This window comes from Furipterus horrens, unplaced genomic scaffold, assembly GCF_987537825.1.
Source record: "Furipterus horrens unplaced genomic scaffold, mFurHor1.1.pri manual_scaffold_11, whole genome shotgun sequence".
In the NCBI taxonomy this organism is placed as follows: Eukaryota; Metazoa; Chordata; class Mammalia; order Chiroptera; family Furipteridae; genus Furipterus; species Furipterus horrens.
In genome coordinates this window covers 81,228,097-81,240,188 of record NW_028327181.1, presented here as the reverse complement: position 1 = coordinate 81,240,188, position 12,092 = coordinate 81,228,097, and the positions used below count along the sequence as shown (strand labels likewise).

Here is a 12,092-nt window from a genome sequence, read left to right as displayed (position 1 = left end):
TTCCCTGTACAGGTAGGTCTTGGCTGGGTTCCTGGAATCACCAAGGGCCGAAGACCCAGGCCCTATCCAAGAGCTCTTGTCTCAACTCCGTACCCCTTTCCTATTCTTGTCGAAGCTTCTGAAAAACTCATTGCCCTTTGTGGTCTCCCATTTCCTCACCTGTCACTCACTACTCCCCTGAGGTAACTCTAAAGTCACTAACATGTTCATCATTACCTCCAGTGGGCATTTCTATGTCTCTTCTTGATCTACTCTTCTTGTATCAGTTCCTTCTCATTCTGCCCTAGGTGTTCATGTCACTCAATAAACTTCTTCTAATTATCACCCATAGGTAAGCATTCCAAGAAGTGGTATCTACAGAAACCACTCTTCAAGTCGCAGACCTGTATAGACTTCTGTGTGTCCTCTGGGGTATATTGCACCTCAAGATGCAAAATGATCACCAACCATCTAGTTATTCAATCTAGAAACCAGGGTTTCGGCATTAACTCCTTACCCTCTTTCATTTCCACATTTATTCCTTTGCCCAGACCTGTCCATTCTATTCCCTGTATCTCTGAATCTGTCTGCCCTTCTCCACTACTGCCATCCCTATCCTTCTCAAGGCGACATGACATGGTTGCTCAACTTTGGCCATGACCTCCTAAAGCTCGTCTTCATGCTTGCACTCTTGCCCCCTACAGTCTGTTCTGTACATAGCAACCCAAATTGTCTTTTAAAAACAAATCTTGTTTATTTCTGTACTTGCTAATTTACCATGTCTTAATTACCATGACCCTACAAGGTCTGGCCCTACTTTCCTTCTCTTTCTTTCACCCCACTCTTCCTAACCACTCACAATTATCCAGCCAAGTGAGCACTCTTTTGTTCCTCAAACATGTCTACCACAGGGCCTTTGCACTTGTTCTCTGCCCAAAATACTATGCCCCAACTCTATATAGCTGGTTTTCTTTTTTCAGACCTCAGCTCAAATGTCACCACACAAACAGGCCTTGCCTCTCGACCTCCTCTAGAGAGGCCTCCTCCTACAGTTCCTTGTTTATGTATTTACTTGTTTATTTTCCAGCTCCCCAAGTAGAAGACACCTTATTTGCTGTTCATTATAGTAGTCCCAGTAAAATTGCCTGGCAGACATTTGACACTCTAGAACATTTGTTGAGCTCTGGCTAGTGTGATTCAGTGGATTGAGGTCTGGCCTGCGACCCAAAGGGTCGCTGGTTTGATTCCCAGTCAGGGCACATGCTTGGTTTGTGGGCCAGGTCCCCATTTGGGGACATGCAAGGGGCAACCATACATTGATATTTCTCTCCCTCTCTTCCCCTCTCCCTAAAAATAAATAAAATCTTTTAAAAAACAAAGAAATAAACATTTAAAAAAAAAAATCACTTCCTCCAGGGAAGCCTCCCCTGATCCCAACAAAAAAATCTCCATGCCACTTGTTTCTTCAATGACCTGGATGTCATCACATCAGGCTTTTGCTAGGCTGTAAGTTCCACTAGGACAAGTACGTCTCTCTGTAACCCCAGAGCCGAAAATAAGTGCAGTCCTTGGTGTTTATTGACTGGCGATAACTGTGAAGACTGGGCATATGCCCAAAGAGGTCACCACCACAGAGCAGCCCAGGCCAAGTGCTGAATGAATTGTATAATCCAGTTGTAAAGGAATTTGGTCTGAGGATGGCCATAGGTGGGTAAGTGACAAAGAATTTAGGCAAACAGGGAGGATACAGGAAGGCTTCCTTAACATGTGTAAATTCCTTACAGCAGGATATACTACGCATATTTAGCGACAGATCAGCATCAATGGAGTGGAGAATTCCTGATTCACTCCGTGGAGGTACCTGAAGGCCTGGCCTCACTCCCTTACTCTGAACCCTACTTCTGAGAGTCTCCACTAACTGATCCCATAGTAACTCTAACATATCCCAAATTAACTTTGTCCTTCTGTATCATCACATCTCAGAGTTCCCCATCTTGGTTAAAGGTGTTTTCAGTATTCCTCTCTCTCCTTTCCCCAAACACCTCAATCCTCCATCGATAATAAAAACCTACTGCTTCTGTGCTGGGCAGGTCGCTAAGCTGGTTGGAGCGTCGTCCCATACACCAAAAAGTTGCGGGTTGGATTCCTGTCAGGGCACCTCTCTCTCTCATCAATAAACATATCCTCAGGTGAGAATTTAAAAAAAGAATAAAAATATAAAAACCTACTGCTCCTAAGGTTGTATCCAGACCCCACATTCCTGACTGATCTACTTCAAACGATTACCCTTGATTTCTCATGGCATGTAGGTTTAAAGCCCACAAACTCCTCAGCATATTCTTAGTCCTCTGTAGTCTGACCTACTCACTTTCTGATGCTTCCCCACCCATTTCTTTGTTCTCGTCAATCCCCAGACTAAGCCATATTCTGAAGCTTGCTGTTTGGGATGTCTAGTACCGTCTTAGTTTACCTTGACCTGGTTCATCTCCCACTTCAAGAAGCCTTTCCTTACATCACTTGATCCCTCATCCTGGGCACCTCTCTCTCCTATGTGTCTCTTGTTTTTATCATATGATTTGGCAATTATTTTCCTACAGTTCTGTCTACACTACAGATTGTGAACTTGGGGGAGTACAATTGTCATACTTCATGTTTGCGTTCCAGCACAGATACAAGTTCTTACAGAGCTCCATAAGAACAATAACTAAGGTTTACCAGGCACTTACACTGAGCTAAGAGTTTCATATGCACTGACTTGTCAGTCCTCACAACAACCTAATGAGATAGGTACTATCATTATACCCAGTGACACTAGAGGAAACTGAGGCAACAGAGCCCATTTGCCCAATTTCATTTGTCAAGTCCACAGATTTAAATTCAGATCTGATTCCTGGTCTTAACCACATAGTACTATCTACTCTATACATGTTTGCTAAAAATTAAGGAGCCAATAATGGTCCCGAAGATACGACTTAAGACTTTCTTCCTTGTTTAATCTTATCCTCTGAGGGAGAAGGCTGTCATACACCCATTCCAGGACTCCAGACAGAGAGTAACCGAGGTGGAAATGCCAGTCTACGCAACTATTGAGGCTGGAAGGTCCTTTTCTCCAGAAGGTAAAAGGGGAGAGCGGGCGGATATGGGCGCACTCAGGAGTCACTACGTCGGGGGAAGGGTCTGGCCAGTGCCAGGCAGTTTAAGAGGTGGGGGTGGGGAGACCGGTCCAGCATGGGTTCCGGAAGCAGGAAAGGCGAGCAGGTGTGGGATCTAAATTAGGATGAGGCCGGGGAGGACACTCTGCTCAAAAGGGCACAGCTCAGCATCCGCCCTCAGCGAAGGACCCCCATCTCGGGCGTTCGCGGGTTCCGGGCCTGGAGCGGGCTGAGACCCGTCCAGAAATGGGGAACCGACGTTCAGACCAGCCCCTTCAGATCCATAGGTTCTTTTGCCCTGAGGTGCTAACTGCGCCCCACTTAAACTCTAGCCTCTTCACAGAAGTGGCTGTACGCTTCAGGGTAAACGCCGCGGTGGAGGGGCTGGGGCGGTGGAGGTTGGGGGATAGAGCCGGGAGTCCCGAGGGAAGGGCGGGGGAGCCTGGGCCGGAAGGCGTCCCAGGCTCGGCTAGGAGCCGGCGCTCTCTTTAGACGCCACCCGCTGCCCCCGCCCCGGAGCCGGCCGGGACGGCACACTGTCTCCGCCCCCCAGCGCACCGCGCACCTCACCTTGAACGCCGCCACACCCACTACCATTCTATTGGGCCGGCTGGGCCGAGGCGAGATGACGATTGGTCAAGGTGGCTCCTGAAGGCCCCGCCCATATCCCCGCCCCCGTCCCCATCCGCCGGTACTTTGGCCGGCGGCGTGGCGCCCCTCCTCCCCGCTCGGTCCCCGCCCCCTGGAGCAAATGCTGCCGAGCTGCGGCCGCGGGGCAGATGCACGCGCTCGGGCCCTTCTAGCAGGCGCGAGCCGTCGCTGGGCGCGCGAAAGCGAAAGAAGGAAGAGGAAGGGAGGGCGGGGGCGGGGTGTTGAAGAGGGGCGGGAGGAGGAAGAGGAGGAGGTTGGAGCGCGCTCGCGCTTGGCCTCGAGCCCGCGCGGAGGGAGGGGGAGAGGGGCGCGCGCGCGCACGCTCGCGCTCTCGCTAGCTCCATCCATCCATCCTTCGGTCGCGGCACGCGCGCGCGCTCCGGGCTCGCGCCGCACCCCCCGCCCGGGAGAGGCGGGCTGGAGTGGGGGGCGGGGGGAGGGACGCGCGGACGGCGCGCGGACTGCGCGCGGGCGGGGTGAGGTGAGGAGGAGGAGGCGGCGACGGGACGAGAAGGGAGGGGAAGGGGCCATGGCCGCCCGGTGAGGCGGCGAGGCGGGGGGGCGCCCCGACCCCCCGGCCCCGGGCCTTGGGCCCCGGGGAGAGGCGAGGACGGACCGACGGACATGGGGCTCCGGAGCAGCCGCCGCCGCCGCCGCCGCCGGAGGACGCGGCCCTGAGAGGCCGCCGGGCCCCGGCGCGGCCCCCCGGGCGGGGTGAGTACGGAACGGAGACGGACGGGGGAGGGGCCTGCGGGGGGCGGGGGGCGGGGCCCGAGGCGGGGCTTGGGCCCCCTCCCCCCAGGTCTGGGTCAGCGCCCCTTCCCCTCCCCCCGGGCCGACGCGGAAACGCCCGGCTTCCCCCGGCTTCCCGGCCCGGCCGGGGGCCCCCGCTCTCCCCCTGTCTGGGTACCCCCCCTGGGCGGGGCAGGGCCAACCGGGGAGGGGGCCGCGGGGCCTTTGTTAGGGAGCCAGGCCCCAGCCCCCGGGACAATAGAGACACCCTCCCGGACTCCTCTCCCCGGCCGGCCGGAGCTGTCGGCGGGTGGAGAAGGGGAAGGACCGGCACGCGTCCCACTCTGCCCACTCTCTTAAGGGTCGGTCTGTCCCGGACCGGCGCCGGCCTCCGGCGGCTCGGCTCTCCTCCCCCCAGTCGGTATGATGCAGCAGCAGTGCCGCAGGGACGGGGGAAGAGCCGAGGCCCGGCCTCCTACCCTCCCCAGTGCCCCTGGCTCATTTGTCAGTCCCCACCCCACTCTAGGCCGGCTGCTCCTTAAACTCGTACCCACCGCTCAGAGGGGCCCCGGACTGTGGGCTCTGTTTCTGAATCCTTTGGTGGGGATTCCTGGACTTTGGGGCTCTTGGAGAGACTTCCGGGCAGGTCCAGAGGGAGGCAGGGTGGTTATCTAAAGGAAGAACAGGTAAGGGGAGTGCCCACTCCTGGCATTCCATCCCACCAGGCTCTATCCCCTCTTGCTCATGGTGACTAGAAATGGCCCTTGAGCTCTAGGTTTCTGTGGGCTCCACTCCCCTCCTGTAGTGGTAGGCTTATTTCAAGGGAGGACAGTGGGGTGAAGGTTGTAGGGTCCTAGGGCCATTCCTACTTCTGGTAGCAGTACCCCCCCAAGTGGACATCCTGGCTGAAAGCAGAGGTGACTCTGAGGAGAGCCTAGGGAAGGGGGGGTGTATTTAGGAGTCTGTGCAGTTCTTTGCCACACCCTGTGGGGCCTTAAGAGTTCCTTCTCCTCCCCCTGCTGCATTGCACCATGGGTATCAAAGAGGGGTTTGAGTTTTGGGGACCTGGGATAAGCTGCTGCCTCCTATAGACCCAGACTCTGATTGGCAGTAGAGTCCAGGGCCTGAGTTAAGGCCTGGGAAGGACTAGGCCATCTTTGGGTTTCAGGCCCTGAAGGACCATCCAGAGTTAGTGAGCCTAGGCCTTAGGGAGGGGTATAGCTTGATGTTAGGATTAAGCTCTGAGCAGTGAGGTACGAAGGGGAGGTAGCAATGTTTAGAGGTGCCTTGGACTCATACCAACACCCCCACCCCCATGTGTGCAGCCGTGTTGCCGCCCGCTGTGCTATGAGCAGTCAGAGCGCCGTCTCCACAAGAGTTTACAAATGAAAATGGAGGAAATGTCTTTGTCTGGCCTGGATAACAGCAAACTAGAGGTGAGGGCTCCCCCACGTGTGCCTCTAGTTCTTTCTCTTGATGTCTCTACGTCGCTATATCTGGCATCCACACCAAAGAGGAATTTGGGTAGTCAGCCTTATTCCTTAAAGGGAATAGGACCAGATGAAAAGGCCCAAGGATCAAGAAGAAGAAAGAAGGCAAAGTCAAGATGGGGGAGATGGCAAAGAAAGCATTATTTTTGGCCAGGGCCAGTTAGCAGGAGATTTGGTTGGTGAAAATTGCTTTCAGTCCAGGCAGCTATGACTCTTGTGACTGTGGATATTCTCCCCTGCACCCAGGCCATCGCTCAGGAGATATACGCTGACCTGGTCGAGGATTCCTGTTTGGGATTCTGCTTTGAGGTACACCGGGCTGTCAAGTGTGGCTACTTCTTCTTGGACGACACAGATCCTGATAGCATGAAGGACTTTGGTGAGCTTCAGGGTTGAAGGAGAGCAGTCTAGCCTTGCTCTGATAGTGCTTGGAGGTTCCTCCTCTGGAAATGTCTTCAGATATAGAGCCTGGAGCTCTAGTGAGCTTAGGCAAGGAATTGGAAGAGGCTATGGGGCATGGTGTGGGGAGGATGAGGTAAGGGTTTCCTACTTACCCTGATCGCCACGCCTCTCCTGTCCCCAGAGATCGTGGACCAGCCGGGGTTGGACATCTTTGGACAGGTTTTCAACCAGTGGAAGAGCAAGGAGTGTGTTTGCCCCAATTGCAGCCGCAGCATTGCCGCTTCCCGCTTTGCTCCCCACCTGGAGAAGTGCCTAGGAATGGGTCGGAATAGCAGCCGAATTGCCAACCGCCGGTGAGGGCTTCTCCTTCTGCTAGAACCAGAACTGCTCATCTTTTGCAGTTTGTACCATAGTGTCCCATGGGGGCATTTGGATACACAGGGTGGGTCGTGCTTGGCCCCAGGTGCTCCACTATGTGGGGGCAAAAGAGAGGTAGCAGCCTTGGCCCTTTTTCTTTCTTATCAGGATTGCAAATAGCAACAGTATGAACAAGTCCGAGAGTGACCAAGAAGATAATGATGACATCAATGACAATGACTGGTCCTATGGCTCAGAGAAGAAAGGTGCTTGGGAAACTTGGGGGCACTGGGGTGGTGGGCCAACAGGAATTGAGTATGTAACAATTGCAAGTTATTTTGAGTGAGGGTGGAGATGTAGTTTTGTACTTTCCTTTCGGTGCTCTTAGATTGGGAACTGAAAGTGACCCTGTCCTTTATCCTTTTGTCCTACACAGCCAAGAAGAGAAAATCAGACAAGGTGAGAGCCGGGGCAAGCATGAGGGAAATTTGGGTGAAGGACAGTTAACCCTCCCCTTTGGGCAGGGAGTCCTCAAGTATCTTGACTCAAGTCTGAGGTCATTGGGTGCCTCTGGGTTCTGGGATGAGGGTGTCTGTGGTGGGCAGGAGGGCAACAAGAGGCCTTGGGGGGTTGGGAGGCTGGGTATGGGTAAAAAGAGTAGGAATTTGAGGATGTTTCTTTGTCAAATCTTTTTTCCTTCCCTGGGTTCTCGGCTCCCCCTTATCGTTACCCTTTCCCCAAAGCTATGGTATCTCCCATTCCAGAACCCCAATTCCCCTCGAAGATCCAAGTCTTTAAAACACAAAAATGGTAAGTGGGGCTGGAATAACATCAGTGATTCTAGCTGTATTTTCTGGGACTCATTGCTGGAGGTGGAGGTGGGAGGCTTGGGGGACAAGGGTATTGAGGGAGGGCCTGTGATCCTTCTGTCACCCCCACTTCCTCTCTGGTTATTTTCAGGGTTCTCTGTCTGTACCTCTGCACCAAACACCCTTCCCATTCTTTTTTCTTCTTCAGGGGAACTTAGCAATTCGGATCCTTTTAAGGTGAGTGAGTACGAGCTGCCCCTCTTAGGTTCCACCTCATTTTCTTTGTTTTCCTTGTGGGTTGGGTGAGATTTAGACAAGTGGGGATCAGAATGCTGACAGCCAGAAGCACTTGATGGGGTATTTAGGTCTTGCATATTGGAAAACTGCTGGAAAGTCGTCTTTTTTTTTTTTTTTTTTAAGATTTTGTGTATTTATTTTTAGAGAGAGGGGAAGGGAGGGAGAAAGAGTGAGAGAAACATCAATGTTAGAGAGAAATATTAATCAGTTGCCTTTTGCAAACCCCCAACCGGGACCTGGCCCACAACCCAGGCATGTGCTCTGTCTGATTGGGAATTGAACCAGCCACCTTTCAGTTTGTAGGCCATTGCTCAATCCACTGAACCATACCTGCCAGAGCTTGCTGGGAAGTCTTAAGGCATCCTCACTTAGAATGGGTTGAAAGGGACTGGTTCTTCACCCCATCCCTACTCTCCTTTCTTTGGCTGCTGCTTCTCTGACCTGTACCTCTGGTTCTCCCCCAGTATAACAACTCAGCTGGGATCAGCTATGAGACCCTGGGACCTGATGAGCTGCGTAGCCTGCTTACCACGGTGAGGGACCAGGGCAGGGGAGGCCTTTGGGAGTGGGGTTTAGCCTCAGGCCCTGAAGGAGGCTGGTGACATAGTCAGGGCCGTAGAGTTCTCTCTCTGGAAATAGATTTTCTGGCCATTGGTGATCTGGGATTGTCTGCTCTGGACATCTTGGGGCCATCTCTGCTTGTGCAATCTTGAATTTTACAGATGAAAATATCTAATGTCTAGAGTAGGTCCCCCTTCATCCCTCCTTTCAGCTTATATTCCTCTTCCAGCAATGTGGGGTGATTTCTGAACACACCAAGAAGATGTGCACCAGGTGAGCTCAGAACCTAGAAAGGGGGCCAGGGGGCCCTTCTGCACACACACCCTGGGCGTGGGTCGGGAGTACCATGGACTTGAGCAGTGGGACTCCCCTTTGGTCAGGCCATAGGCCATAATCTGGGGGCTATAATGGTCAAGGCTTAGGGCACAATCTGGGGGCTCTTCATCCATCCCTTCCCTATTGTCCATCCCTCCTGCCTCTGCTGAGGGGAGGGGCTTAACCTGAGTTCCTCAGACCCTTCTTACCTTGTCAGGGTCTGATCGTTCTCTCCCTACCAGGTCCCTGCGCTGCCCCCAGCACACAGATGAGCAGCGGCGAGCCGTGCGGATTTACTTCCTTGGACCCTCAGCGTAAGTGACCTGTAAGAAGGGTAGTGGGTTGTGAAAGGTTAGGATGGTGATTGATATCTGTAAAGTCCTTCTCTGGCCCTTTCTAGCGTCCTTCCAGAGGTCGAGAGTTCCCTGGATAATGACAGCTTTGACATGACTGACAGCCAGGCCCTGATCAGCCGGCTTCAGTGGGACGGCTCCTCTGATCTCTCACCCTCTGATTCAGGCTCCTCCAAGACGAGTGAGAATCAGGGATGGGGTCTAGGTAGGTGATCCAGCTGGGCCTGAAGCAAAGGAGTGGTGGGGGCATGTTTGTGTTCTCCCGCCAAAACCCTGCCCTCATCCCTTGTGCACCTTTCTCTTCAGGTACCAACAGCTCCGAGTCGCGGAAAACAAAGAAGAAGAAATCCCATCTGAGCCTGGTAGGGACTGCCTCCAGCCTGGGCTCCAACAAGAAGAAAAAGCCAAAGCCACCGGCACCCCCAACGCCCAGCATCTACGATGACATCAACTGACTTGGGTGCAAGGGATAGCCTTTGGCTAAGCAGAGCCCTCTCTCCCAACCCCCACCCAGGTGGTGTAGCCTGGCAAATGGACGGCTGCTGGGGGTCTGGGCTTGAGAAGCTTGGTGGGCCAGGCAAGCAGAGGATCCAGTTATGCGCCCCTGGGGGGTGTCAGGGTCCTCTGCGATGGAGTACGACCCCTCGGCATGCAGGACTCAGACCTGGACATTTATGCCTTGGACATAAGTTTGGTGGGGAGGCGGTTTTCATATTTATTCTGAGTTACTGGATGTCCAGCTAGGCCAGGGGCCTGACCTGGGCACTCTGCCAGGGCACTGCCTGCCCCCCACCCCAGGAACTGGACTAAGCCCTGCCGAGGAGCATTATGGCTACCTGGGAGGCTGTGGGTTAGAAGCTGAGCCTGGAGGGGGCCTCCCCCAGCTGCCCTCAGCAATGTGAATGGGTCCGGTGCTTGGAGCTGAGGGGCAGGGCTGGGTGTGCCCTGTGTGTGTGCAGAATCCTATCAAATGCCCCAAATCCCAGGGGTAGGCAGGCACAGCAAGCTGTCTGCTGAGGTAGGCATCCAGAACTGCCACCGCCTTCCCTGCCCCTCACAGGGGCAGCCCTTTCCCCTCAGTCCCCATGGGCCTCATTGGCAGCATGAGCTGTCCTTTTGTTGGGTGCCAGGAAAGGGCCTCCAGCCTCTACAGCTTCAAAGAATGGGTAAGGGGAGGGTAGGAAGAGGGAGCTGTGTATCAAAATGACTCCCCTACCTTTTCTCCCTGACCCAGGGCTGGTGAGGAGTGGGGCCCCAAGGTGAGAGGGAACGGTGCTGCTTTATTTGAAATGTTTTCTTACCTCATTCCCTGCCCCAGGAAGGGGCTCAGCCTCACCCTCCTGGGGTGGCCCCATGTTCCTCCTGCCTACCCTGTCCCACTGCCCTTCCAGGGCAGCCCACGTTCCCAACTGCTGCTTGCCACCCTCCTCTTTCACCTTGACCAGCTTCAGTTCCTCTTTTGATGCTCCTGCCTCCAAGACCTGCCCTGTTTCCCGTTCCTTAGCCGCTTTTAAGTTATTTATTCTGTACTTGTGGTTTGGGGCTCTGAGGAAAATCCTGATCTTTTACCTCTTCCCCTTTGCTAGGAGTAGGGTGGGAAGAGAGGGTAGTCTGTGCTCTGGGTTATCAGTGGAGGGGAAGGGGTGTCATGTCTAGGCATTGCCCCCTCTGTGTACTGTCATGCCAGTGTGCCCACCTGCCTGGTCTACATCCTGAAGAGATGTACCGTCCCACCTCCATGTGGGCACCATCACTCCCAGGAGCCAAGCTGGAGGAATGCAGTCTGGGCTGGGAGCAGAACTAACTGACGTGGGTGGAGCTGACCCTAAGCCAAGTTCTCTGGCATTTGCTGGATGTGTCCCCTGCCCTCCTCTCAGGAGGAGTTACCCCACATTGGGTAGCTAGTACCCAGGACTGGTTGGACTGATTTGGGTTAGGGATCCTAGAGGGTTAAAAGAACAACAGAGATGGGGTTGTAGTACCATCTGGAACCCCAACCTCCCCCTGGGGTTGTTCTGCTTGTGGCTGAAGTCTGGTTACAAATCGGTTTTTAAACCCAAGAATTGTGCTTATTTTTTAAAAAGCCAAACAGATTTTGGCAGGAGTTAGAATAAATCCTGGGGCCTAGGCTCCTCTGTTCTTGAACCTCCATAGTCTTCTCCCTCTAAGGGAAAGCCAGAGGGAAAGGAGGATCTCAGCCAGTCTCCAGCCTGCTTCCAAATGACCTCTTGGAAGTAGGTTGAAGGTGAAGGGAGGAAGGCCAGGGGCCATTCTTCCTTCTGAGGCAGCTGCAGTTCAGGCCCTACTATATACCCTTTCCCTTTTGGCCTCTCCCTTTCCCCCTTCTGGTTGGAGGAGGGAGAAGTGGGAAGTAGTTTGGGAACTGGTTTGTCCACATCCACTTCCCCATTGTTCCTCAGCCTGCCCTCAGGGCAGAGCCCCCTGCCCAAGCTGGGTAAGAGATGGGCTTGGTCCAGCAGGGATCTGAGGGAACAAATCCCTTCCCTTCTTGGGAGAGTATGCCCCCCTACCATGTAGTTTAACAGGGGCTAGGAGCTCCCCCACTCCCCTCCCTCTAACAGCAGGCTGTGTGGGTTTCAATTCCCATCCTTCCCACCCTGGCTAGGTGTCGTCCACCCTGTACCCTATCATGTGTCTGAGTGTGTGTGGGGGGGTTCTGTACTAATTTCCATGGCCGGTGGCTTTTCCTTCCATGCATCACTCCCCCCCGCATGCCCAGGGGCCACCCGCCTGGCATTACCGCATGCTGGGGTCATTGGGGGAGGGGGGTGGGGCTCACGCTGTCCTGTGGTCTTGAGATTTTTATTTTTGCATATGTAATCCATCTTGTACAGGTAGCTAACTTTGTAAACGCTGTGTATTTCCCCTGCCCCCATGGCTGCTGGTGTAAATAAACTGCATCTCCCATTGGTAGCGGGGCCTACCCACCCTCATTACCATGTTGCTGGGGGCAGAGCAAAGCCATTCTCTTAA

General features: G+C 54.0%; 1 protein-coding gene across 4 annotated transcripts; it reads left to right on the top strand.

Annotated features, from left to right (window-relative positions):
* Window positions 1-4,245: 4,245 nt before the first annotated feature.
* ATXN7L3 (ataxin 7 like 3) lies at window positions 4,246-12,032 on the top strand. Of its 4 annotated transcripts, none has more exons than XM_090257659.1 (13): window positions 4,246-4,496; window positions 5,840-5,950; window positions 6,251-6,383; window positions 6,588-6,759; window positions 6,932-7,029; window positions 7,200-7,222; window positions 7,507-7,573; window positions 7,724-7,809; window positions 8,334-8,402; window positions 8,660-8,703; window positions 8,988-9,059; window positions 9,146-9,303; window positions 9,405-12,032. In XM_090257659.1, the coding sequence occupies exons 2-13, from the start codon at window positions 5,900-5,902 to the stop codon at window positions 9,551-9,553; spliced, it is 1,122 nt and encodes a 373-aa protein (XP_090113785.1). In that variant the 5' UTR covers window positions 4,246-4,496; window positions 5,840-5,899; the 3' UTR covers window positions 9,554-12,032. The 4 variants fall into 4 exon arrangements, with proteins under 4 accessions (XP_090113785.1, XP_090113786.1, XP_090113788.1 ...); XM_090257660.1 differs by having other exon boundaries at window positions 4,247-4,496; window positions 7,528-7,573; XM_090257662.1 differs by having other exon boundaries at window positions 4,248-4,496; window positions 7,528-7,573; window positions 7,781-7,809.
* The last annotated feature ends 60 nt before the right edge of the window (window positions 12,033-12,092 follow it).

Excerpts from the sequence above, each read along its gene's own strand:
- ATXN7L3 (XM_090257659.1), top strand. The coding sequence starts at position 5,900 with ATGAAAATGGAGGAAATGTCTTTGTCTGGCCTGGATAACAGCAAACTA. Across the intron at positions 5,951-6,250 it reads TGGATAACAGCAAACTAGAG|GCCATCGCTCAGGAGATATA; the intron begins GTGAGGGCTCCC and ends CCCTGCACCCAG. Across the intron at positions 8,403-8,659 it reads TGCGTAGCCTGCTTACCACG|CAATGTGGGGTGATTTCTGA; the intron begins GTGAGGGACCAG and ends TTCCTCTTCCAG.